This window comes from Hipposideros armiger, unplaced genomic scaffold (genome assembly GCF_001890085.2).
Source record: "Hipposideros armiger isolate ML-2016 unplaced genomic scaffold, ASM189008v1 scaffold_87, whole genome shotgun sequence".
Lineage (NCBI taxonomy): Eukaryota > Metazoa > Chordata > Mammalia > Chiroptera > Hipposideridae > Hipposideros > Hipposideros armiger.
The window spans coordinates 3,418,638-3,445,402 of NW_017731437.1; the positions used below are offsets into that span (position 1 = coordinate 3,418,638).

General features: G+C 62.8%; 1 protein-coding gene across 8 annotated transcripts in view; it reads right to left on the reverse strand.

Annotated features, from left to right (window-relative positions):
- The window catches only part of RBFOX3 (RNA binding fox-1 homolog 3), a 315,974-nt gene that overhangs the window by 5,278 nt on the left and 283,931 nt on the right, over positions 1-26,765 (reverse strand). For 4 of the 8 annotated variants that reach the window (XM_019644309.1, XM_019644312.1, XM_019644310.1 and 1 more), the window contains 9 exons: positions 17,231-17,485; positions 10,552-10,689; positions 8,563-8,616; positions 7,670-7,762; positions 6,086-6,146; positions 2,866-2,919; positions 2,456-2,588; positions 1,833-2,010; positions 937-998 (listed from right to left, as the gene is read on the reverse strand). In XM_019644309.1, coding sequence (XP_019499854.1) covers positions 937-998; positions 1,833-2,010; positions 2,456-2,588; positions 2,866-2,919; positions 6,086-6,146; positions 7,670-7,762; positions 8,563-8,616; positions 10,552-10,689; positions 17,231-17,485 — 1,028 coding nt within the window. The remainder of the gene's footprint in view (positions 1-936; positions 999-1,832; positions 2,011-2,455; positions 2,589-2,865; positions 2,920-6,085; positions 6,147-7,669; positions 7,763-8,562; positions 8,617-10,551; positions 10,690-17,230; positions 17,486-26,765) is intronic. The other 4 variants (XM_019644314.1, XM_019644311.1, XM_019644307.1 and 1 more) reach the window with 3 other exon arrangements.

Consider the following 26,765-nt stretch of genomic DNA (forward strand, 5'->3'; position numbering starts at 1 on the left):
GGGTGGGGTAGGGACACTGCAGGGAAGGGGGCAGGCAGCACTGTGCCCCCTCGATGACCTTCCTCTCACTCAAATCTATTTTGCATGTGAAATACCAGCTTCTTAGAGGACAGGCCTGGGCCGTGGGGCCCGGGGCCCGCTGTGCACCTGACCAAACCCCCACACACCTGAGATGCAGTGAGAGGCTGCGAGGAAGGTTTGGGTCAGAAGGTGCCGCCTGCCACTGGTAGGGAGGGCCAGGCGGTCCCCAGGCCAGAGCCAGCGCCGTGGATAAGGGCAATGGCTGCCCTCCATGAGGTGCCCACTGTGTGCCTGGCACAGGGACCTGTACACTTCCCCAAGGAGATGCTATGCGGCCAACAGGCTGGGCACCCACAGGGAAAGGCACCAGGCCAGGCCGCCCTGCTGGGGTACCCCCAGGACCTCAACAAACAAAGACTGCCACCCACCAGCCTCTGGGTGTGCTCACCGCCGGGCAGAGGCTGCTGCTCTCAAGTGGCCCACCTGCTCTCACCACCCGCCTGGGAGGAGGTGGGCGGGTGCCATGTCTCAGACCCGGGAGCGCTAAGCACCAGAGACGTAGAGGCGTAGAGGGCGGAAGAGAAGGCCCCTGACTGCCTCCGTCACTCGGGCTCTTGAGAGCTTGGGGGGCGGTCAGCCTCCAGGATTGAAACTTAGAGGCGCTGTCTGCTACTCGAGAACTGGGGGCTCCGCGGCCTCCCCTCGCCCAAGCAGGACGTGATTACAGAATTTGGAAGCTCGCTGGCGTGGGGTCTCCAAGCCCATTCAGGCCTACTCGCCTCGGTGCCCACCAGGGCGAGGCAACCCCAGGCCCTGAGCAGCGGGCAAGGCTGTCTGTCTGAGCCCAGCCCTGTAGGGACCAGTCTGTCCTCTCCCTGCCCCTGTCCCGCTCAGCTCACTGCCCCCAGCTGGTACCTGTCACTGTAGGCTGCTGCGGCCGCCGCCGGCTGAGCGTATCTGTAGGCTGCGTAGCCTCCCTGCAAGGGAAGGGGGACGGAGAGACACACAGGGACTCAGCGGGGTGGGCACGGGCTTCCCACTTCCACCTTGGCAGTGATGGTTGGCTGGTGCAGGCCTGGGGAGACCTAGCTTCTCGCTCTACTGGAGGCCTGAGGACTGCACACCGTCGAACGGTGCGGTTCGAGGGGAGGTAGGGGTGTCTGTGAACTTCATTCGTTCACTCGTGCATCGGGTGTGCGGTCAACACACACCGGTGGGCACCAATTCCACGTCTGGCTGTGTGCGAGGCCTTGGCACACTGCAGGTGCCTACAGACCTGCCACCAGGCCAGGAGCCCTGGACTGCAATGCCGACGGGCCTGGAGAACCCGGGGCTGATTCTGGGTACCGTCCTGGACCCGGGGATGGGGCGAGGGCAGAGGGCATTACTCAGACCGTGCCTTGATCTCTGGCACTTGTGTGGGGTGCCTGAGCTACAGAAGCAGGGAGTGCAGCCCAATGAAGGGAGCCCCCACCTCGTGGTCTCTCTCCGGGCCTCGCCGATGGGGCTCACGGTGACCCCAATGTGGGTGGGGACACGGGAGAGCTGCCTACTGCCCTATCGCACACAGCCTCTGAAATGGGGGAGACATGCCTTTGGCTCCCCCGGCTCCCCCCGTGAGCACGGATAACTCAGACTGGGCTGTGTGACGTCCCCAGGGACACAGCGCTCTGGGCAGACAGGGCGCCCTCGTCCTCCTGGGTTCCGAGCACAGGAGTGGAGCTGGGGGATGGGACAGGGACGGGCGAAACACAGCTCCTGGAAACAAGCCATGCCGGGAGCCGCCCTTCCCGCCCCGGGGCTACACTTACATAAATTTCAGCACCATAAAAGCCATCCTGATACACGACCCTGGAAGCAAACGGACAAGAAAGTGGTGGGAACGCTGGAGAGGTGGGGTAGGCCGGCTCCGGTGTCTGCTGAGGGAGGGGGCAGGGTGCCAGCCCTGCCCATGGGACTGGCATTTTAACAAGCGTTTGCTCCAGTGCCCTGTTTTGGTATAACAATAGAGTAACACCCTTGCTGGTCAGCTCCTTTCTCCCACAAACCCAGGGGCCCACTGGGCCCGTCCGTACCCTCCTCCCACTCCACCCCAGGCAGCTGTCCCTCCCCCGTCAGGGTCGCAGGGACCATGGTCCGGGGCGGGCGTACAGAAGGCCCTCACTGAACTCCAGGGCGAACCATGATCCCATGAAAGCTTCTGGCTGGGGCTCTAAATGTCCCCTGCATGCCAGTGACCCTTAGTTCCCTGTGGCAGGGTGGGGGCGGGGTGCCACGTATCAGGAGGCGACTGCGGTGTGGAGGTCTGGGGGTTTCCACAGCCCACCGCAGTCCTGGAACGGTGGCCTAGTTCCTCCGGCTGCCTCGGACCTCCCTTCCCACACCCCCTGGGCCTTTCTCCGCGCCTCCCTCCCGAGCGCCCCAAGGTACTCACGCTCCATAAGTTGGGATGGGGGGTGGGGGCGGCGCAGCCCGGAACGTATTGTACACAGCCCGGCCCCGGCCCCGTAGGTGCGCGCCCCTGTAGGCAACGGCTGTGCCCGTGGTGGGGTAAGGGAACCCGGTCACTGCAGGAAAGGGGGTGGGAGGGGAGACAGAATGAGAGGAGAGGCCGAGACAGGGTGAGGGCAGGCAGGACGGCTGGGGGACACGCAGCCACACCTGGCCACGCCCACCAGCCTCAGCCCCCCTGGCCACACCCACCTGCCACGCCCCTGGTGACCGCATCCGCCGGCCACGCCCCATACCTGCTACGCCCCCTACTACACCTCCAACCCGCCTGGCCTTCCTGGCCAGTGACCGCCCACGCCCCGCCCACGCCCCCTCCACCGTTCCAGCCTTTACCTGCATAGAATTCAGGCCCATAGACTGCGCCCACCACGGGGTTGAGCTTCCAGCCTACAGCAGAAGCAAAGAATCCAATCACCATCTTCCCCATCCTCTTCCCGCTGCACACTACACCTGGGGAGCCCCCAGGGACACCAGGCCGAGCCCCACGGGGACATTCCAGGGCATGGCCTCTGCAGAGAGCTGGTGGGACCACAGACCCTGGCCCCCTGCTCCCATGCTGCAGCCTCACCCGCTGGGCTCCCTCTCCCTAACAAGAGGGAGCCAGTCACTCCCCACCCATCCGCCTGGCTGTCTTGATTCTGTTCAACGTGGGGCCCTCCCCAGCATGCCCCTGGGCCTCCCCTTCCCTGGGGGCACCCGGACCCTGCAGCTTGGGGCTCTGCGATCTTTGCAGGGGAGAAGTCGGAAGGGAACGTGGAGCCCCTTCTGTAACCATCTGCAGGCCGCCAGGTGGGATGAAGGGTTCTGGCGGCAAGGCAGCCCAGTCGTGGGAGCGCTGTCCCGCGCAGGTGCCCGGCTGCCTTCTGGGAGGGTCAGAGGCTGCCCAACGGTGCCCGGCCTCTGCCTGTAACCTCCTCCCCCCGCCTGCCCCAGAGTCCACGTCCGGGGACAAGCTCCCGAGGGCTCCTCTTCCCAGTGCTGAGTCCTCTCTCACTATCCTCCTGTCTGTCTCTCCCCAGGCAGCCAGTGGGAGGACGGCACCTGGAGAGGGCGGGCCTTTGGATCCGGGATAATGATGGCTGGCATTTCCTGAGCACTTTACCATGCGCACTCGTTCTAAACCCACCCCCTGAGGTAGGTAGCGCACCTCTCTTTTACAGATGAGCGAGTGCGGGTCCGAGGTGCATCTTGGAGCTGGGATGTGGCAGGGCCACATCCAAACCCAGCCGTCAGACGCCAGACCCGCGTGCCGGGCCGCTGCCTGGCTCCCAGCCGTAACCTGCACCCCAGCCTCTCCCTCTGCCAGTGGGCTGCTCAGGGCTGCTGCACCTGGGCCAGTGACCCAGGGGCATGAGCCAAGGTCGGCTTCCACCTGAGGCCTCTGGGGCAGGAATGCAGCTGACTGGGTGGGCTCTGCTCCAGGCGTTCAGACAGCGTGGGCAGTTCCCAGCCCCGGCCCCCTTCGCCTACCCGGGTCATATCATTGCAGCATCCCCCACAGGCTGGGACCCGAGCCCACTGGTCAGCCGGCGAGACATGTCTGGAGAGCATGGCAAAAGGCTGGGCCCGGCCAGGCCATCGGTGGGTGGCAGACTCCACCCGTGAGCCCCACACCCCGATTCTAACAGCGCCACTGCCGCCCGGGCAGCCTTGTTTCTCCCGGAGGCCCATTCTCCACGAGCCTGTGGGCTGCCTTCCACCCCTGGCCCACACCACACCTCAGCACAGCTGTCTGCGTCTGAACATTACTGCTGGGACTCAAATCTTCTATAAATCTCAGGTTAGGAGGGAAGAAATGTTTCATGTCCTGAGAAACCTGCAGTCCCAAGAACTGAGTCTTCTTAGTAAGAATCCACGATGGTGCAGGGTCCTTGGAGCCAGTGACCCAAGCCCACCTCCCCAGCCTCCATCCTGGTGGCTCTACTGGGTCCATTCATGGAAGTTGAGCTGCTACGTCAGACAGCCTCCTGGCACCTCCACCTGCCACTTCTAGAATCCTGGGTGCCTCTACCTGCTCCTCTGGCCTTCTGGCACGTCTACCCGTGAATTCTGGCTTCCTGTCTGAGCACCTCCACCGGCCACAGCTGGCCGCATTGCACTGTCCCTGACCCCACATCAGAGGCAGCCTGAGACCCACCTGGGTGGTCCCTCGTTCTTCTGTAAACAGTAACACCTGGCCAAACCTGGTGAGTTTCTTTTCTACGGTGGAAACTTCTGCCCACCAGCCGATGAATTTCTGAGCGCCCTGCAGTTTATGGAGTGTTTAAGCCACGTCAAGCTGCATGCCGAGGCCACCAGAGCCTGTGTCCGGCCTCCACTGCCAGCTCACAGACAGCCCAGGGCTGGCCCTGTCAGCCACTGTTACTCTGGCCTAGGCCCACAAAGACGATTAGGTGAAGCTGCTATGGCGCTGATGCAGAGGTGAGCTGTGGCTTCACCCGCTCTCCGTCCCTTGTCATTGCGCAGTCTCAGTTCTGTGTCCCTCCATGACAAGGTGCAGTCACTCAGGGCTGGGCTCTGCTCTGAACCCCAGTGCTGCTCAGGAAGCAGGGGCTCTTGGGGAACAGTGGGCAGCTGGCTCCGGTGGTGGTGCAGCCCCGATGCCACCCTATGGCCTTCCCTTCCTGCGCCAAGCACCAGGTCACAGCAGGATCATGCCCAGTGGGCACTCAGGACCCTGACAAAGCCGGGCACCCCCAGACTTTTAGAAAGAATTTGAGCTTTGAGAGGCCTCAAAAAGGTGGGATGGGAGCCACGATAATCTAGTCTAAATGGGGCCCGGTGTAGCCCCAGTCCCCAGATAGAGGGGGAGGCCCCGCTGGTGGGCCGGCGGGTGGGCAGACCCTCCCACTGCCCGGCCTTCGGCTTCCCACTGGCCCAGCACCTGACTCACACAGGGACAGAGACTGGGGTGGCTCTGTCCACCCTGACCTCGCTCTTCCTGCAGGGAGAGTCGTCCTGACTGTGAGCATGCCTGCTGCTGCCCGGCACCGCGCCCGAGCTCAAGGAGGCCCCGCCTGCCACACGGCCAGCTACACTCCAACCAGTGCCTGCTGCCTGGTGGAGTGAAGACACGCAGCGACCGAGGACGGTCCCTCCAACTCTCTCAGCAGCCAGCACTCAGCATCAGCAGGGTCATTTTCAAAGAGGAACGGCCACTTCTCATGGTCCCGTGTGCCGTTGACACACATGGGCCAGTGGGACTCAGTCCGGGCGCCTGGACTTTCCAGTGTTTCCAAGGCCTGAGCGGGGGACTGTCCCTCCATCGCCATCACACTTAGTAAACGCTGAGCACCATTAGCCCAGGGCCTGCCTCGGTGCTTAGGAATAATACGTAAGCCCAGAAGTGGCCGCCATCCTGCTGTGCCCGCAGCCATCCCTGTGCGTTCTGGGTGCCAAGCACCAGGAAAGGCCAGGAGTCCGCTAGCTGTGTGGGTGAGGGTGGGCGGCCCAGCCCCCTCCTGAAAGGGACACGAAGGACACTTAGCATCTTCCAGGGCCTCTGTCCGAGCTGGTGGCCCCCGCAGCCTCCCCGGGGTCCTGGGCCCCTTACCATTGGTGTAGGGATTCGCAGTCTTCTTGTTGGTCATGACGCGGGCCGTGGCATTATTGACCTGCCCAGAGAGACGGAGGGAGAGGGTGAGGGGTGCGTTAGCCTCTACGGGGCCCACTGGCCGCCCCAGTCCTGCTTTGCATTTCTCCTGCATGGCTCCCCACAGAGGAAGCTGGGAGCTGGGACAGAGGCCCTGGGGCACCCAGGCGGAGGCACGGGACAGCCTGTGCTGCCAGCCTGGCCCCACTCTGGCATGCCCTGCGGCCCTGCCTCCAGGGAGCCTTGGCCACCCCTGCTGCCAGCACTGGCCAGTGCCCAGCCTGGCTCAGGCACTCTGCCCAGCCCTCTGGCTCTTGACTTCTCCACGGCTGTTCCTACAAACCAAGCCCAGACTCTCTCGGGCAGCCCTGAGATGAGAGAAGCTGGCTGTGGGACTCTCTACAAAGTGGCCTCAGGCTGGCTGGCAGACCTGCCCCTAAGGTGCCTCTGGCCCAGGTGGCTGCTGAGGCCTCCAGCAGTGGGCACCCAGGTGGCACTCCTCCCTGTGGGGGCACCACCCCATTCCCTCGAGGCCAGCAGAGCTTTCTGATGGTGCCCATGTGCCCGTGGGGGGCAAGGCTGATGAGGGAGGGGCAGGCGGGTGCCAAGGGGGTGGGCCCTACACTCTAGACATTTAAGCCCCTGGTCATGCTGCCCAGGGAGCCAGGTGGGGCTGTCGGAAAAAGGAGGAAGAACTCTGTAGGAGGGAGCAGAGAACAGGGCAGGCGGTGGAACCCCAGAAAGGGTGTGGGCCATCCCGTATCCCCCATCTCGCCCCCTACCCTGGGGGCCTTAGGCTGCAGCCTGAGGTGTCACCAGACGCTGTGAGAACTGGCCAAGGTCAGTGCCTCCAGTGCCCCATCCTCTGGAACCTTCCCCCAAGACCCTTCCACCTCCCTTCCCCTGTGGGCTCCACGCTAGCTGTTGACCCCTCCGTCTCCATCACCCTTCGCTGCCCTGCCTGTTGGGGAGCCCAGCTCCCAGACACCCAGAGCCACAGCACTGGGGGTGGGGGGAGGGTCCTGCAGTCCACCAGGGCAGGGCAGGGTCCCTAGCTAGGCCCTGGACATTTGCTGCGGACCCTCTGGGGATGAAGGCGGCGGGGAAACTGCAGGGTGTTGGCAGCACGGGTGGGGGCGTGAGAGGAGGCAGCTGCTGCGCCCTGTGAGAGGGGTCACGTGGGACTAACGGCCCCCTCACAACTGGCGGACAGGCTGGGCTGGCAGAGGTCCTTGGAGCTGTCAAGTGTGAAACACATGATTTCTGGGGTCTTCCCAGTGTCTAGCTGACTCCCCGGTTGGGGGGCCTCTTTCAGGAAGGAGAGGGGAGGTCGGGGAGGGGGGTTCTTGAGTGGGTCTGAAGTTCTAGACCCACAATGGTGGCATGTGACAGGCTGGGCTCTGGCCTCGGCATGGCCTTGCCCTGTCCCCCCCACCCTACCCCCCCACCCGGCTTCCTGGCCTGGCGCTCTGCCAGGCAGCAGGGGGACTGGGCTGGGGACCCCGGGTGGCGGGCATCCCTGCCCCAGCACACTTATCTGAGCACCTCAATTTTCCGTCCCTCTACGATCGTCCCATTCAGCTTCTCCCGGGCTCGGTCAGCATCTGAGCTAGTTTCAAAAGTTACAAACCCAAAACCCTGTGAGCGGAGAAGGACAGACATGGAGAGAAAGACATAGGATGAGAAAGAGAAAAAAAAAAAGGAGGCGTGGGGGTGGGGGCGGGGCAACGGGGAGGGGCGAAGAGAGAGGGGGAGAGAGAGAGGGGGGTCGAGTCAGCTGAGTTGAAGGAGAGACTCAGGCAGCCCAGAGGTCTGTCCTGGTGCCACCAGCAGGATGCCCAGGAGGGGTGTGGCCCCAGGGGTGGGGGCAGCCGTCGGCTTGGCCTGAGCCCGGCCTGAGCTGACCGCCTGGCCCCTCTGAGGGGACAGGGCAAAGCTACAAAAGAGACGCTAACCTGGCCAGTGGCCAGCGTCCAGGACAGCAGTCCTAACCCCACCTGGGAGTGGGGGCAGCGGCTGGGTTTCAGGACCTGGGGGGACAGCCCCACCCACCTTCACCCTGGGAGCCGGGGGCAGGGCCGTGTCTTCCTTCCCCAGGGAAACAGGGCTTGTCTTTGCTGGGCGTCTGTCCTCCCACCTGCCCACCCTGCAGCCCCTCCCCCAAGCCTCCAGGCCAATTCCAAGCTGGCATCGGCCCCCAGTGCAGACAGAGAGGTCCTGGCAGCTTAGAGAGAAGGGAGTGTCAGCAGCAGCAGCAACAACACAGACAGTGGGGTGGGGAAGGAGTGGGGGTCAGAGGAGTGGGAATACAAGCACCCGTGTCGCTCAGGGGTCCTCGGGCGCGAAGCTCTCCAGGAAGGAAACGCACATGTCACACGTTAGCCTGGCGGGACCTACAGCCGGCGCTGTAATGGTGGCGGCCTCTGGGCGGCACCCACCTTGGAGCCCCGCTCGTTAAAAATGATCTCCACGTCTAATATTTTTCCGAATTGCTGCAGAGACAGAGAGAGGGTGGGGGAGACAGGAGAAGGTGGGTGAACGCTGCTGGCCCAGCACGCCTGCTCCCCAGGACATCCTCACTCCCACTCTGTCTGGTCCTCTGCCCTGGCCCCCCTTTCCTCCTGGGCACAGAAGGGAGCAGGCTCTCGGTGTAGCATGGGGGGACGGGGACGCCCCTCCCCACCTTCTCATGGAGACAGCTTTTCCTGCCAGGACACGGGCCCCATCTACATGCCAGGGCAGTGGCTGCCCACGGGCAGGGTGGCATCCCTCATACATCTCTCCTCGCCCAGCTGCGACTGCCGTAAGCTGCAGACAGCCACCCCTAACTCACACTAAAGAGTAAAGGGCTGTGGAAAAGTCCTCCCCAAAAAGCGGGTGGTTGGCTGGGAGCAGGAATGCCTGGAAGAGAAAGGGCCATGGAGGGACTCTGCACGTCTTGTGTCTGTGCTGCCTGGGGCCGGGCTGTGTGGGGTGCAGAGCGACAGTGACTGGAGCCCAGGCCCCTCTGCCTGACCGGGACTTACTGGCCAGATGGGCCCGAGGCCCTGGTTCCCCGTTCCTGCCTTGTCACTGGCCTGGAACTGCCACGGGACAGCCCTGTCTCTTTCACTGGCACGGGAGACCATCAACCTGTGAGCATGTCCCCAAAATGTCGGTGAGGTGCCGAGGGGCATGTCCTGAGGCCTCCAGTATAATGATGGGTTTCCCTTCACCTTGCAATATCCGGGGGGTGGGGCAGCAAGGTGGGGCCAGCCAGCAACACAATCCCCACTCGCTGAGTGCTGAAGACAGGGAGGAAGGTGCCCACCCTGGTGCAGGGGCCAGGGAGCCAGTGGGCGGCACGTGGGGACCAGGGAGCCGATGGGCGGCACGCGGGGACCAGGTTGGCGAGAGCTCCATGCGCAGCTGCTCTCAGCGCGGCCCGAGGCTCAGAGGGATTTGGTAGCCGCAGGGTCCAGGGCTGAGGGGCAGAATCTTCACCTCCTCATAATTCTAAATCCTGCCAGCACCCCACCAGGTCAAAGCCCCAAATTCAGAAGGGCCTGGCCCCCAAGAAGGGGAGTGGCTATCTGGGGTGAGGTCGTGTGGGTGCGGGGTCCATTCTGAAGCTGCTCTCCAGGTACCTCCCATTCACCGGACAAATCCGGTCTGAGGTGGGGGTGGTGTGAGGGAGGGCTGGGGTTCAGGGGCCAGGGCCGGCCTGGCTCATGGCAGAGGGCGGGGTGGCACGGTGCAGGCAGACGGAGACTTGGGGTTAGCGAGGACAGCGAGGGGGAGACACGAGCCAAGTGCTCGTGTGCTCTGTGGCTGGGCGGCTGCCTGCCCGCCCCCAACTCGGCAGCCCAGTGGGCATCAGCACCTGCTGGGTGCTTAGTCAAGTGACAGAATCAAGTAACCACAGGACGTGAGGGCTCTCACAGCAACCCCGCGTGCGAGTGGCTGAAACCCCACAGTGCAAAACCCACGAGCGAGTAGACCTGGAGAACCCCGGAAGGAAACCGCCAGGCGCTTGCTTCCTAGCTGTCATGCACGGTCGTGTCGCCCCCTCCGGAGCCCAGAGAGGCAGGCCCCAGGAGGCTGAGTGCCCGGCCCCCAGGCCTGCAGGAGAGGCAGGGGCTGGGCGCTGCTGGGTGTGAGGCCAGGACGCTGGGCGGCCCCTCCAGGTGCCCTCTGAGGGGTACGGGGGGCAGCAGCAGAGTCATAACCCAACTGGCAATGGCCTTGGCCCCGAGCGACCCTATGAGGCCCTGAGGAAGGAGGCGGCGGCGGTGGCCTCCGTCCTGGCCGAGGGTCAGTGGTGACAGCAGGTCCGCTACCCTGAGCTATGCTCCCCTCCTTCTCACCCTACAGACTCGGGTCAGAGCTGGCTGGTCCAGGAGGCAGGAGGCCGTGGGGGGCAGGACGGAGGGCCTGCACACACTCACCCCGAACATTTGCCGCAGGTCAGGGTCCCTGAACCGGAAGGGAATGTTGGAGACGTGTAGCCTCTTGGGCTGCTGTTTCTCTGTGGGGTCGGAGGGGTGGAGCGGCTGGCTGTCCGTCTGTGCCGCCTCGTCTGTCTGCTGTGGAGAGAGGACCAGGCTGTGAGGTGCCCCTCTCAGACCCCATCCCTGAGCAAGGGGACAGTCTGAAGACCAGATCGAGCCCAGCCCCCTTGGACTCCCCGCCTCTGGGGCCAGATCAGACAGAGCAGCTGGGCAGGCAGCTCGCACAGGGCACGGCACGGCTGCATCTCCAGGTCAGAGGTGCCTCCTCAGATCTCTGCCCATGATGCCACCGCAAGGCAGCCTCCTTGGCCCACTGTGCTCTCCACTCCCTCAGCTCGGCCCTGGCCACAGAGGTCTGACCTCAGTCATCTCCCAGCCCCATGGACTGGTTGTCAAGGTCACCAGTTTGCCCTATTCTCCGGGAGGAAACCAAGGTTTCAAGGCCTATGAGAAGGTGAAGATCTCCGAGCCCGCCCCTGGGCACACATCTGTAGGGGTGCTGTCCCCCACCCCATGGTCACCGGTGCGCTGCCCCTTATTCTAGCTCCACTCTGCTCTGCACTTTGGGGCCACGCTCTGGGTGACCAAGTTCAATCTTTTCTAGCTGGTACCCATTTTGGACCCAACCATTGGTCAACAGGGGGTTTCCACAAAACCTGGATCTCAGGAAACAAAGCTGCCACCAAGCAGGGCCCCCACCGCCACCAGCTCCCCATGAGGACGGGGCTGTGACGAGGCCCTGAGGTAGAGCAGTGTCAGGGTGGTGAGCAGACTGGCTGGTGGCGTGGGCACGACTTCCCCAGGGCCGTGCCGCCTGCTCACCGCCAGGCTGGCTGTTAGCCTGGTCCAGCTCTGCTGAATCACCAGAGCCAAAGACCTGCGGCAGGCTCTCCATCAACGCTGGCTGGGTGATGAGTGGCTGGCTGACCGAGGTGCCCGGTCAGCTCACCACGTCCGGGCCGCCAGGGCCGGAAGCCCTCTGTGTGCCACTCACGGGACATACCAGACAGCTGACTGCCAGCCTGAGACTTACTGTCCTGGCTCAGCCCGTTGGTGAGGCAAGTCAGCGCGTTCGTGTCCAGGAGTGGCCCTCAGCCAGTGACAGTGTGGGTGGGCACACAGCTGGCTCCCTGCCACGGGGCTCCTCTGCCCCATTGCCCTGTGAGGGCTGAGCTCAGTGCCCGTGGGGCAATGGGCTGAGAACGCACGTTTTATTTCTCCCTTTGCTTTCCTGTCTCAATTCCCAGCTCCCCTTCCAACGTTTCTTGGGATCACCTCCCCAATACACTCCTTGGACTTGAATCCTTGTCTTGGGTCAGCTTCCAAAGACAGAACCCCAGCTGAAGGTATGGGGGTCCCTGGCTCCACTAAAGACACCGGAGCCTTTCTGATATGCTGGAGGGAGTGAAGGCGGGAGTGCAGGTGGCCGCGGTCTCCCGTGTGGCCTGAGGAGCAGAGGCAGCTGGCTGGTAGTGAGAAGCTGAACACAGATGCTGCGAGAAAAGCCGAGAGGAGAGCTGCCTGGAGCACGTCCCATGGGCCTCCAGAAACTGCCACTTTCTGGTGGGCGTCCATTGCCGGCGACCAGAGGAGCCCTGACCAGTATAAGGCGCCCAGAGTTCGGAGGGGTGAGCAGGGCGAGGCCAGTGCAGAGGTCTCCATGGAGGCTGAGGACACGGAGCCCAAGGCCACGCTGTGGCTGGTGGCTGGGGGTCCGTCTGTCAACTGCCGAGTGGCTGTCCTCGATGGCCACCCTGGTCATCCTTTCCGGAAGGAAGGGGCCACTCCTCCGTCTCCTGTGTTCAGCCAGGAGCCTCTGGCCAGACTCCAGGTGCCATAGGCGAGGGGAGGGACATCACCAGCTCCCAGCTGAGGGAGGCCGAGGACACAGCTCTAGGCAGTGAGCTGGGGGGGTCTGGAGGGCTGCAGGGGCGCCCTGTTCCAACGGCTCGTAGGTTCTGCGTTCCTGTGTCAAGCAGTGAGCGCGTGGCGTAGGATCCCAAGCACGGGCTTGAAGCCGCCGTCCTCTTGTGACCTCTCAGCCGGTGGCCGTCCGGTGCTGCAGGCCCAGCTCTGGCAGGTGTGTGTTCCCTGAGCCCTTCTGCTGCGCTGTGAGAGGAACGTGTGCCCAAGTGTGGGCTGCAGGTGATCCAGTGCCTGTGCCTCGGGGGTCAGCAAGTGCCGCCCCCAGGAAGGGGCATCTGTGGTAGAAACAGCTGGAGGGGAGGGGCAGGGCGGCAGGTCTTTGCAGAGTCCTGGTGTGACCTGCACCAGGCCTGGCTCCTGACTGACAGCCACTGCCAGGCAGCTGCCTTTGGGCTCTTCAGAGACACCTGGGGACTCCTCCCCCCATCTCAGGACCTAGAGATGCCCAACAGCCCGGCCCCCACCTCAGTCCTGCTGCTCCCTCCATCTCCCTTGGTCACACTCTTCCCTGGAGAGAGCGAGCCGGTGCTAGGTCCCCCGAGGGCTTGTCCACGCCTCTCAATCCAGGCAGAGCCACTCGTCACACATCAGCTGATTCTTGCAGAGGCCTGAGCCACCCCCTCTGGCAACAGCAAGGTGTGGTTCCTCCTGTGCATGTCGCACCCCCCCCCAATGCATTCCACACACCTGTGCCATCGGCTGCTCCTGGGTACAGGTGACGAAATAGTCACCCAGATTTGGGAATCCCGCCAGGAGAGGGGCCTGCAATGCTGACTTCAGGCCAGCAGAGGGCAGTGGTTAACCCGGCCAGAAGGCCCAGCTGGTTCCCAGAGGAGACCAGGGAGCCCTCTGTAGGGCAGGGATCACAGGAGACGGAGGCCACTGTGTCCACGGGATGCAGGTCCCCTCCTCCCCAAAGGCCCTCAGGGAGCAGCCGAGGGTGAGGTGGGGAAACGGGCACGGGACGGAGCCCGCTGGCCCGCGCGCAGCTGCACACGGAGGCAGATAAATGGGCTCAACGGCTGTAAAACTGTAAGATGCGCTGTGAACCCCCAGACTGTAACAGCATGCTGGCCGCCCGAGGGGAGGTGGAGGCCTCCCCCCATTTATCACAGCGGTCCAGGCAGCTCGCGCCACCTTTCCGGGAGCTTTCTCCCTCATCCCCCCTTTTAAAAGCACGCTTTGCCTTCAGTGCTCAAACGCGGAGGGAAATGAACAGCAGCGGCACACGCTTCTCTCCCCGAGCTGTTCAGCGGCTTTGCTTCTGCATCTTCCCCAGCTCTGAGTCGCCTTAGCCATCGCAGCCCCCGCCGCCCCCCACTTCAAGTCTGGGAGCCGGGCCCTGGTGGGCAGGCTAGGGGAGGGCCAGGTGCCGCCCAGCACATCGCCAGCCCTCCCGCCCCGAGGAGCCTGGGCCTCCCCTATCCCAGCACAGGGAGCGGCCAAGGAGGCCTGGGAAGGGGCCGGGGGCTCGGGCGCCTGGTCAAGCAAGGGCTGGTGCCCTGCTGCCAGGGTGGAGCCAAGGCCGGCTGGTCTGGGACAGATGACGCGTCTCTTGCAGACTTCCTTCCTCTGCAGCCCAGCTCCCCTGATCCCTGCTCCTCCAAAACCTCCCGGGCACTCGTGCGATGTCCGCCCGCTGCTGGCCTGACAAGGCTCACCCCCGTGGGCTGCGTGGTGGCGAGCAGGCCTTGGAGGAGGCCTTGAGCCATCCATTCCTAACTTCTTCAGAAGCCGGGGGAAGTGGGCAGCCCCTGCCCCGGGCAGAGCTGTGTGTCCACTGCAGGCTCTCTTTGAGCGACGTCATCTTTTGGGTGTTCTTGGCTGCCACCACACTCGTTGCGTTGGCGCAGAGGGTGTTATCTGCTTGCGCCCTGCCTGAGACACAGCTGGCCTTCCCCTGGCGTGGTCTGGGGGCGGGCTCCTCTATCTACTCGTCTGCCTCTCCATGCCGCTCTCCAACGTGGTCCACCCCTTTCCCTTTCCCAAAGCCCGAGAGACAAGAACGCAGGGGGAGTGTCTCCTGGTGGAGTTTCTGTGGCTGCAGCACCTACTGTGGGGGCCACCGCCGCACAAGGATGCGGGGTCCCAGAGGAAGGTGGGAAGAGTGGGAGGGTCTTCCAGGAGGAGAAGCGCCTCTGGCTGGCTGTCCCGTGACTCAGGGTGGGCAGGCGGGTGGGGAGGACACCTGCGGGGGACCCACAGGACCTTGAGTGATGTGTGCTCCTCCGGGAGGTGGTCCCCAGCCTGTACCCTGCGGGGGGCGGGGGGCTGCAGAGTAGTGACGCAGCCACCACACATCAGCAGCCCCAGTCGCACTCTGCATCCCATGCTGCCTTTGGCCAAAAGAACATAGAAAATGCCATGGTGACAAAGGGACCCACATACTGGAGAGGCCAGGTCTAGACAAAAGCTGAGCGCCTGCCCTGCTGCTGCCTTGTCCCTCTGGGTCCTAACACCGGGCTGCCTGGGGGAGGCCCCGAGGAGGCTCGATGAGCTGAGGGAGCCCCACACAGGATGGGATATGAGGTTCGGCCTTCAGCGGGGAGCGCCCGGGCAGTTCCGCTGGGGAGAAGGCGGCTCCTGGAATCTCAGAGCAGACCGGGTGTCGGGTGTCGGGGACCCTCTCCAGCTGCCCTGAGGTGGGAAGACTCTGCTGGGATACGTACTCCAGGGCCAGAGCACTCACACCCTCCAGGGGCGGCCGAGGTCGGGGGGCCGCTCTGGCTGTTCTGCTATCCAGTGACTTCCGCCTGCCTTGCTTTACTGGGCCTGAGCCTGGAGGAGAACGGCCTGTCCTCCTGCAGACCCTGACCGCTCGCAGGACCTGAAGAGACCCCAGGCCAAAGGGAGGGAGGGAGGAAGGAAGGGAGGGAGGAGGGATTGAAGGAAGGGAGGCAGCCAGGCCAGGCGGCCCCTCCCCAGGCTGCAGGCTCTCCGGCCCAGGCACTTTGCAGCAGAGGTGCTCACCTCTCTGTGGGGACTTTTCTCAGGGAAGCCTGGGTCCCCTCAGGGCCCATGGACTCTCACAACCACAGGAGCCACAACTAGCCCCTTCGACTTTTATGTCCTTGGCTGGTGGGACCCGATGGCTACCACAGGGCAGGGCCAGTCATTGCTTTTATGTACCCAGTGCTGTTCAGTGCCCAGCCCACAGGAGGTGCCCCACAGATGTCTGCAGAGCGAAGGAAGACGGTATCTGTCCTGGCCCGGCTGTGTCTGGTGGCCCGGGAGGAGGACGCCTCGGGCTCTTCCTGATGCACAGGCATTGCTGTCGGCCCCCGCTCTGTGGCGTCACGCGTCTGGTCATCTTGCCTCTTGAGTTTGCGCACCGTTTGTCTGGAGGAAGGTCATGAGGTCTGATCGGATGCACCCTGTCTGCCGCGGTCCATCGGAAAGACCTGCCAGCCAGCGTGACGCGTTTGCAACGAGCGCCCCGGCTCCGTGCACCTCTCTTCTGAGCACGCATAGGTCATGGGTTTGAGGCCTCAGAGCAGCACAGGCAGAAGCTGCGGGAAGTGCGGTCTTGCGCTCAGGTTATGACCCGTGGGCCTGGCTTTTCCATCTGTGGGCACCCCGGGGGCGTCCAAGAGGCCACCTGCAGCACACATGGCGGGGCACGGAAGAGTCTGATGGCTTCGTGCAGACTCGGGCTGGGCAGTGCTCCGAGCAGGGAGGACGGGCACTGGCTGGGCCCCAGACGAGGGTCCGGTCCAGCCCCGAGTGCAGGTTGGGTGGGCTCTCTCCCCAGGGAGCTTGGACGATGCTGGCCACATGGGGGCAGCGAGTGGTGTGTGGATCCACACAGCATCTTGGGAGCCAGGCTGGATTAGGTGAAGGCTGAGGGGCACAGTGGAGGGGGCACCCACTGGAGGCTGCCAGGGCGATACACTCCTGGGCAGCGCAGAACTGCTGGCCTTCTGCCCAGCCCCGCCAGCCAGCGCTGGGACAGAGCCAGCCGGGACGGCGGCGTGGCCCCACAGGCCAGCGCGGCGGAGGGGGCGGGCACGTGGAGAGACAATGGGGAGGGCAGGGGAGGGACAGGGCAGGCAGGGTTCCAGGACCTGGTCTCTGGGTGGCGCTGCCTTCACAGGGCGCCCACCCTCGTCGGCCTGGGCGGCGGCCACTCCTCCTCACGCTCCTTTCTGTCAGGAAATGTCTGAGAAGTGCTGGGCTCAGCACTTTCTCCTTGGGGCTGCATTACAACCACATAATTGAAGCTATCTGATTGGAGGGCAGCCAAGCAGGTAGATTACAAGTGATTAGAAAGGATAGGAGGGCCTGCAACCCAGACAGCTCTGAGCCCCCGGGCCTCCTCTCCGGCCGCCAGCCCTCCCAGCTCGCCCCCATGACAGCGGGCGAGCTCAGGCCGCTGGCCTCCACCATTCCCCTCGCTTCCCATTCACAGGTCACCGGGAGCCGAGGACATGCTGCGCCTCCCAGCTGAGGTGACAGTTCGGCTGACATCTGACTCAGGAAGCTGGGAGTGGGGTCACAGCCCGACCCCGCTGTGCCTGACCAAGCAGGTGCCACCCAAAGATGCTTGGTGTCAGGTGACAGAGAGCGGCAAGGCTGCGAGTGCCTTCCCTGGGGTGAGGACCCCGATATGGGGCCTGCCCCCCACCCTCGGGCTTGCCTCCCCGCCGTCCTGAGCCACCCCTCTGGGTCCGGGGTCATGGGGCTCCCTTACCGGCACTGTCTGGGCCCCAGCAATGGGCTGTGTGCTGGCCTCGGTGCCCGGCTGCTCGGGGTGGGTCTGTGCTGGTGTGTACAGGGTCATGCCATGCTCTGGGGGGACCGGGGTCTGGCCGGAGTAGTCCTGCGTGGGGTGTGGTGGGGGTGGGGCGTACTCGGTGGGGATACCGTTCTGTGGTGGAGGGGGGTACTGGGCGGGGGGGTAGGGCTGGGCCATTGCTTCGGGCGGAGCCGTGGCGTCCTGATTGCCCTGTGGAAAGAGAGAAAGCAAGGCTGGTTAGACCTGGGGGGCCAGGACAATGCCCTGCCCACAGCCAGGGGACAGCGGCTCCCCAGCTGAGCAGGGGTCTTCAGGAGCCCATCACTGCCATGCTGGACTCTCAGTGGCATTTTCCAGGCCCCCTAGGTGGGGGCACCCCAGCACGGGCACTAGCTCAGAGCGGGAACAGGTGCCTGCTGGGCTGGGGGCGTCCCAGGGAGCCCAGGGGTGGAGGCCACTTACCCATACTTGTCAGACTGGAGAGCACTAAAGTTTTTTTTGTTTGTTTGTTTTTAATCCACCTAATATAAAAAAATAAACGTTTTATCCTGCAATAACTCTGGACTCACATGCAGTTGTCAGGAATCACAGAGTGACACCATCTGGGTCGAGGTCCCCAGCAGTGACATTTTGTGAACGCGTCACCACCAGGAGACTGGCGTGGATCCAGTCGAGATGCCCGCGTCCCAGCAGCACCAGCAGCTGCCCCTCAAAGCCACACCCGTGCCCGCCCTCCTCGAGAAGGTGTTTAAGCCCCGGCTTCCTCAGGAGTGGAGCAGGCGGAGGAGAGGACGCCCACAGCCTGCAGACATGGAGCCTGGTGCAACACCACCCCCAAGGGCCGCTGTGGTGAGGTGCTGCCCCCGGGCACAGAAAGCCCCAGCCTCTGTCTAGAGGGCCCCTGAGAAGATTGCCGCCCTCTTTAAGGCCTGCTGCCCAGAGGAAAAAGGATGCCGACCCCAGCGACCCGAGGGCTTCTGGAAGGCCTGACCCCGGCCAGGGCCCAGCGGTGCTCCAGGGCAGTGGTTCACCTAGTGGGGTGCCCTGACCCGAGGCACCGACGTCGCCTCGGAGCTCGTCAGCATGGATTCTCGGCCCCACCCCAGACCTCCCCCTGCAGCCTGGGTGCTGAGGCAGGACATAAAAAGCAGCCCAGGCGGGAAGGCCCTCAGCCTCAGAGAAGGGACTGGGGTCCCTCGTGGTGTCCCAGGGGAGGTGGGCGAGGCGTAGGGTCCTGGCTTTTCCCACTTGCTGTCCCTCACTGGAGACACACGCTGGGGGGAGGGCAGGCAGGCTTGCAGCAGCCCCTCTGAGCGGGTGAGGCACTCGGGTCTTCTAAAGTGTCCCCAGGGGACAGACTGCCCTTCACCTGGAAGGACAGGTGCCATCTCTCACTCGAGCAGCCCACCTGCACGGAAAGACCCTCGCACAGACTTGGACAGTCTGGCACTCACGACGCTTTCCGACTCCCTGCTGAGGAAGAAGCCATGTGTGTGCTCCCGCCTCCCCCATCACGCCACCAGCCTGGCACGTTTGGATGTCTGTCTCCCTGTCCATTTGCCCCACAAGACAGGTGCTCCTTCCAGAGAACATACCGCGTCTTGCCCTCTGCCGTAGCCTTCATTCAGTTATGACTTATTCACCTAACAACTGTTTACTGGGCATCTGGGGGGTGCCAAGCCTGTGGTTTTGTGGGAGTGGAACGGGCAGCCTTTGTGGGGCGTGCAGTCCAGAGGGAGAGTAATTCAGACCAGAATCAATTTAGTGTGAGGTGCTCTGAGGGACCTGGCCACACGGGGGCGATGGTGAGTCAAAGACCTAGCTGGGTGTTTGGCCTTCAGGCCAGGGCCCTGCCAACCTCCCTTCTAGAAGGAGGCCTGAGGCCAACTCTCTGCCCAGGGTCCAACCTTGCGCTGCCCCCAAATCCCCAGTGCCAGCCTCTGCTGCCTCAGTGCCTGACACCCCTAACTCTTGGGGTGACCCCTGACACCTTGTCCTCCTTGGTGAGACCATGGGGTCCCTTCCCTCTCTGCAAAAACTGCAGTGGCGCTCATGCTCCTGACAATGGGAGGGAAACACACGTGCATGCACACACGGGTGCACGCTCCACGCTGGAGGGAAACACGCGCGCATGTACACACGAGTGCACGCTCCACGCTGGAGGTATCAGCCTCATTTCTCCAAAGTCACCAGGAAAACCTCACGACCCACGATTAGCAAATGTGCTGGTGACGTCGCCCAGCTCCCAGTGGAGAGGAGGAAGGTGGGCTCAGGGTGGGGGGCGGGCCAGGGCAGGTGGGAGCAGCAGCAGGGTGGGGGAGCACTCAGGTGGTAGGAGGGAGGGACAGGCCAGCTAGGAGAACGTGTGGGAAGGGGGGTGAGGGAAAGGCAGCCTGCGGCACGAGTTAACCGATAAATATTTGATTAGAACCATCTCTAACTTACATCTTCCCAGTGCCCCCCCACTCCCACGGCTCCAGAAAGGGAGGCTCCTCTCCTGTCTTCTTCCTTCTCACTCTACCCCAACTTTCCCAAATCTCCTCTTCCTGGATCCCATTCAGGATGAGTGACAGCTGCCAATCACTCCCACTGCAGTGGATCTCTGGCTAGGGCCCAGAACCAGACTGACTGTCAGGGACCTGCAACACAAAGGTGGGGTCACCCAGGTGGTGGAATGCTAGGGTCTGAAGGGGTGTCTGGGGTGCACAGGAGGCAGCCGTGAGACGGGACATCTACGGATATTTGTGACATGATGATAAAATCAGCACATCTGAGCACAGTGCTCTCTGCTTTGCAGGTGAACTCATTTAATCCCCTTCAACCCACACGGCGGACACTGCTGGTTCCCCATTTCACAGCTGGTAAAACTGAGGGGACTTGTTAGGCTAGTACTGGACGGACTGGGACAGCAGCTCAGGCTGGCTGGCTCTCAGCCCCAGTCCCCTGCCCCGCCACAGGCCCTTCACAGGTGGGTCCTGGGAGGGACAGGAGGCTTACAGGCGACTGACAGAGTCCAGACCCTGGGGTGCGTAGGGAGGGGCTCCAATCCCCCCTCTTAGCCACCGGGTGGTCCTGGGTGCCTACTTATCCTCTCTGAATAGGTTTCCCCAACTGTAACTGGTCAATAGGTTGGGGAAACCTATTCCCGGACAGTGGAATGGGTGGATGGATGAATGGGTGGATGGATGATGGATGGTGGATGGATGGATGAATGGATGGATGAATGGACAGATGAATGAATAGATGAATGGATGGGTGGATGGGTGGATGGATGGTGGATGGATGGTGGATGGATGGATGGTGGATGGATGGATGGTGGATGGATGAGTAGAGGAATAGATAAGTTAAAGCTTAAAGACCATGGTCAAGTCATTTATCCACCTCCCTCTGCACACTTGTCCCTTGATCCTGCCATGACATTCACCTGGCAAAACTGGTAAGATCCAGCCGTGCCCACTCCACTCCACAGCCAACACTGCTGGAAAACACACAATCACCCTAAGGATTCACTTAGGAAGTGGCTGACCACTGTCCACAGCAGGCCAGGCACTGCCACTCAGCTCTCACACTCCGGGTGACGACTTCCCTTCCTCCGCTGCCCTCCGAACAGCCTCCATTACTCTCACGCTTATAAGGAGGCCTTGATTCCTGTTTTCTGTAGAAAACAGAAGAGGCTGTCCAGCTCACCTGCTCACCTTCTGCAGCAAATCCTAGACTCTGCATTCGCTCCTGTCCCTGGGGATGGACGTCTATGCCCCCATCTGCGACCAGTCACTCCGGCTGCACACGGGCTCCAGTCCTCCTCGCCAAAACGCAGCTTTGGCAATTCACTGCAGTCTCTCCCGTGACAGGAAAAGAAGACCCCACAACACAGCTCTGCTGGCCTACCAGCTTGACACACTGCTTGCCTGCCCAGCAGTTTCTCGAATGAGCTGCAGACCCCAATTCCTTCACTCCTATTCTCTTAATCCCAGCATCTTAAACCACCTCTGTCAAGGCTTCTGTTTTACTGTGGCCGGGGAGTTTCTGGCCCAGCAGGACAGTAATGGTGGCTGGAAGGCAGTCAGTTCCAAAGGGAAGCCGAGGACCATGGGCACAGAGGGTGGAACTGACGCAGGTGTGGGGAGGAGGGGAGATGTCGCAGGGTGGTGGGCTGTGTGGCTGGCTGTGAGGACGGGCAGGGGCTCTGTGAGCGACTGCGCCCGGTGTCTGCCATCCGCCCAGGCAGCCCCGCTCTCCCCTCTCACCCCTGCTTCCTGCTCTTGGGGGCTGACCTGCGTGGACTGGAGCCCTGGCCCTCCAGCTTCCGGAGGGAGGAGGGCGAGTCAGGAGTTTACTCGCTGGTTCTCCCCTTGGGAGGCTCTCAGGCTGGCTCTGTCCTGGACTTGGGGTGTTGGACCTCCTCTGGAGGGGCTGCTCTGCCACCCTCCCTCCTTCTCGGTTCCAGTGGCCGCTTCCTCTTCTTGATCTTTGGCGCTGGGTGGTAGCAGCTGTCACCACCCACTCTGGCATCCTGCGCTGTCCCTGAGGTCCCACTCTCCCCTGCCCTCAAGACAGCCCTGGGGCCGGCCGAGTGGCGTGTTGGTTAAGAGCTGGCTTGGGACGCCAGAGGGCCTCGGTTCGGATCCCACATATGAGGGCCAGTGACACTGCCCTCCACAGCTAAGATGCTGAACAACAGCTCAACCTGGAGCTGGGCTGCCGTGAGTCGCCGGTGACGGCATAGGCTGCAGCCCCTGCTGCAGTGGGTTGCCATGGGCTACCGTATGTAGCCAGCAGCCAGCGTGAGCAGCCAGCAGCCGCTGTGAGTGGCTGTCCAGAAGCCGGTGACTGATCTGCCTCGCCCGGGAAGAGTGCAATGATGGTGCCAACTTGGGCCAGTGAAGCAACATCCTCCACAACTAGACTGAAGAACAAAAGGACAGCAACTTGTCTGTTCCCCTTCCCCGATTCCCCAATAAAAATCTTAAAAAAAAAAAGACAGCCCTGTATATAGTCTCCTTGTAAATAAACTCGAGTCATCCTAATTTAGAGCAGTGAGCCACCTGTTCCCTGTTGGGTCCTGAGGACATGGTGACACAGGATGGAAGGGCCCATCCTGCCCAAGGAACAGGCAGCGAGGGGCTCTGAACAGGGAGGTCCCGACCAGCCTCTCGGGGAGTCCCTGTGGCTAACGGCCTTGTCTTGGCTCCTGCATGCTGGTGGTCTTGCCCTTACACCAGGACCCTGAGTGCTGGCCCAACGCCTCCATTCCTGGGTGATTCTGGGCTCAGCCTTACCTCTTGGTCTAAAGAAGCGGGCGGTGCCTTGTCTGCCTGGAAGCAGAGGCTGGCGGGGGGCCCTCCATCTTCAAGATCTAGAGCTAAGGCCCCCGAGTGCTTCTGCGCACATCGCCGGCCCAATGCATTGTCTGCCCCCGCCTGAGTCCCCACGCCCCCTTACCAGTGTGCTCCTGCCCTGCAGGGTGAGGGTCCCTTATGTGTGTGAGGTGACCGCAGGGGCGGGGTGGTGAAGGGGAAAGCAGACAGTGGCAGCACACAGAGCCCCTCCCAGCCCGGCCACACCACTTCCCTCCACGCAGCTCCCCTGCCCCCCTGCTCACAGCCCCTGACAATTAGGCTAATAGCCTCTCAGACTCCTCACCCGGGATGGGGAGGGAGGCGCCACACGCCCCTGGTCCGCAGTGGGAGGGGAGGCTGGCGGCAATGGCTGGGCACAGAGCCATTTCTCTACCACCTCTGGGCAAAGGAAGGGGGAGGGGAGCAAGGCAGAGCCGCCGCCCGGGACCAAACTGGCCGGTGTGCGGTCTGCTCGCCCCACTCTGGACCCTCACTGCCATGCCCCCCACACTGGCCTTTACCCCCTAAGTCACCAGCATCTACTGAGCCTCTGCAGTTGGCAAAGCATGGCACCAGGCACTGGGAACACACCAGAGGGCGGATGGCCTGTCTGTCCCCGCCCCCGAGGTCTACAGGGACGTCAGGGGACTCCCAGGCAGAGCCTGATGGGTGGGCAGGACCCCGAGTCGCTCATTTATGATCCAACACTGGGTCCCGTGTTCTGTCGACCTGTCAGTGATGAGGGGCAGGCATGGCTGGGTTCCCACTACCCCCGCCACCTTCCTTCCACCAGGATTTTGAGTGTCTCCCACTTTTGGTCTCCGTTTCCTCCGGTCCACGGCCTCTCATTTCCCCAGTCGGGCCTCAAGCCTCTCCTACACTGGTGTGGGGTGCACGGCGTGCCTCGGAGGCTGCTGGTGGGTGGCGGGCCTGGTGGGTGGTGGGCCTGGTGGGTGAAGGGCCTGTTGGGTGATGATCTGGGCGGGTGATGGGCTGGGTCACCCAGGCAAACGGCATGGCCTGAGCATGGAGTCCTGTTCACCAAACAGCACACGGAGCATGTGGGGGCTGAACCTGGGTGCCCACAGACCCCTGGACAGGGACCAGTCTCCCTCCTGACAGCCACCTACCCGACATCCCGGGCTGGGCGCACTACCCAAGATCTTGTCGCCAACAGAGACAGGGCCTCCTGCTGTTGTGTGCCAACCCTTACGCGAACCCCAACTCCAAAACTGGGGTGTGAGCAGACCTGGCCCTGAGCCTGCCTATTACACGCATCAGTACAGGAGCCATGGATGTGACTTCACATGTTTTCTCTGTTTTGATAAGTATTCAATGAAAATGGCTTCCTTTTAATCCTAAGTAGTTTATTTGACGCATTTAATACCATTTTCCGAGGAGGGGTCCATGTGCCTCGCCAGATGCTAAGGGGGTTCCAGGCATAAGACACGGTAAGAACCTCTGGCCCAGTGGACCCCAGGGGCCTTTCTGCCCTAACAGTCGACAGAGAGATGCCATACCCCACCCCGCAGCCCTATCTCAGAGCAGAGCCCGGTCCGAGCCCACCCAGCCCGGCAGGCCCCTCAGCCCAGACTCAGCTGAAAAGCCCCAGACGAGGGGACGGGTTTCCGCACGATTAAGCCCTGGCCCCCTCCCAGCTCACTGCATACACATCACACATAACGCGGCCCATAAATCCTCCTCTCCCGTCATCTTCACCTCCGCCCCGGCTTCTGACTCTGCCCGCCTGGGGAAATCAGCGAGGAGCTGCCTGGCCGATGGGGCTCAGAAAGCAGGGCGCCCGGGTGCGGGGAAGTGGGTTCACCCTTGCCTGTCAATCAAGCGGAAGGGACCACCACGCCCAGGTCCCGACTCTCGGCCTGGCAGAGCTCCAGGCTGCTGGGCCGGGCGGGGACCGAGGGGGCAGTGTCCACCACAGGCACCGAGCCCAGGGGGTCTCTGCAGGAGGGCAGGTGGAGAAGCAAAAGTCTGAGCCATCTGCCCGAGCCCTGGCTGGACGGAGAGGAGCCCAAGGTGGCCGTGGAGATCACGTAGGTCGGGAGGAGGGCGTGAAAGCAGAGGAGGGGCCCTGAGGAGGGCCCAGTGCCAGCCTGGAAGCACTGCCAACTCCCAGCAGCACCTCACTGCGGCTCCCACTCAGCCTGGCTGTGGCACCGCTGCCTCTCCCACTCACCCACTAGGGAACCGTTTGCCGAGCACCGACTGCGTCTGGGGACACCACAGTGCAAAACACGACGCCGTGCTCACCAGCAGGCTCTGTGCGGAGGCTCTGCTGGGACGCGGCCTCTTCCATCCTCCAACAGCACCCCCTGTCCGGAAAGTGCTCAAAACACCTCCCCTAGGAAGCCTTTCAGACTACCCCCACCCTGTAGTGTCCATTTTGAGGGGCTCCTTCTCTGTTCTTCGCCGAGGCTTGCTGAGATGTTGCTGTGAATTTACAATATAAGCGGGTGAGCACACACAGGATCTCTGTGTACACACGAGAGTGGACCGCGCACACCAGGCTCCCAGTCGGTGGGACGGAGGAAACAGCGTCGGTGCCAAAGCCCACTCCCAGGACCTTGTCAGGACAGTTACCGGACAGCTGTCAAGGGGACCCACAGGAGGAGGAGTGCCACCAAGAACCCACCCATCCTGACCACGAATACTGGTGAGCAGCCTCCGGGCCTCTCTTCCCCAAGGGCCCAGGGCGGCTGGCTCTGCGGCCCAGGACCAGCCCTCTGCCATCCACACTGGCGGACTTCCTAGCTGTTCTCTACATATTCATTAAGGAGTATTAGCATTATTAATGGCCCGTGGCCTTCATTTAGCAAATGGAACAGGATATTAAGCACGGTGCCCAGGACATATGGTGGGCAGGGGGCAGTGTGGGCGGATAGGGCCCACCCTTGGGGGCAGCCCACGGTCTGCGCCCAGTGGCCTCAAGCCCCAGACACTCCGCTCTCCCTCCCACGGCGCCCTTCTAGCTGCTGGGGCACTGGGAAGGGAGACTCACATGAAAATTCGTAGAATGTAATTAGGAAGGTAAATTTCCTGGCAACCGAGATTATATAACACGTCCCATTCGCGTCCCACAGTCCACCCGGTGGGGGGTCTGGCTTGAGAACTGTGGATTTATCCTTGGGCCCGATAACTCCCCAGTTGGCCCTTCTTTCATGAGGTTGTTCGGGACTTGGTCACGGCAGTGTGCAACTTGGTGGGGACATAGCCCCTCGGTGGGGACAGTCACGTGAGGCCACCCTGCAGCTGGACACAGTAGGGTGCTGTGAACCAGCAGCATCGCGTGCCTGGGAGCTGCTAGGAATGCCGGTTCCTGGGCCCTGTTGACCTGCCGACTCAGAATCTGTGACACGAGAGAGCGGCCCCTCTTAATTCACAAGCCATAGATGTCCCGGGAAGGGACCTGCATCTGCTGGTGCCCTGAAAGAGCCTGAGTGAGAGCCGGTGGGCCTGGGACCCTGGCCAGGGCCTGCTGGCATGAACTGATGATTGGATGGAGCAGGGAGGAGCTTCCACGGGGTGGGGGCCCCCCTGGACCCTGCAGGAGCCCTGAGCTGGGACTGTTCACCCTGGGGTGCAAGGCCTCAGGGTCCTGCTGGCCAGGAGCGTCAGGAGACAGCGGCAGTGGGCAGACAGTAGCATCGGTCACCTGTCGGGGCCAGGGTCACAGGTCTTGGTGTCAAGCCCAGGTCCCGCCTGCATAGGACTGACTGCCCAGCTCCTCTGCTCGGCGTTTTCCCAGAGATGCTGGTTTGGGTTTCCCTGCTGTAATTAGGACCCTCCCACAGCCAGGGGCGTCCTGCTCCTCGGGTCCCATCTGCTGCCTGCTTCTGCGCCCCTCTCCCCAGACGTGTGACTCCGCCTCGCCCACCGCATCTGCCCTCCGCTCAGCTCACACCTGGCAGTCTCTGCGGGACATGTCCACCAGGCTGCCATCGCCCCACGTCCTCCATCTTGGCACAGTGGGAGGTGTCACTGGGGCCAGTCTGCTGTACCCTTGCCCTGGGGGGTGGCGGGAGCCAGGACTGAGCAGGTGGGCTCAGGGCTGGACACGGCCACCGCTCTGTCGGGCACAGAGGACAGGGAAAGGCGCAGGAGGGGCGAGGCCTCCATGCTGAGAAGAGGCCCCC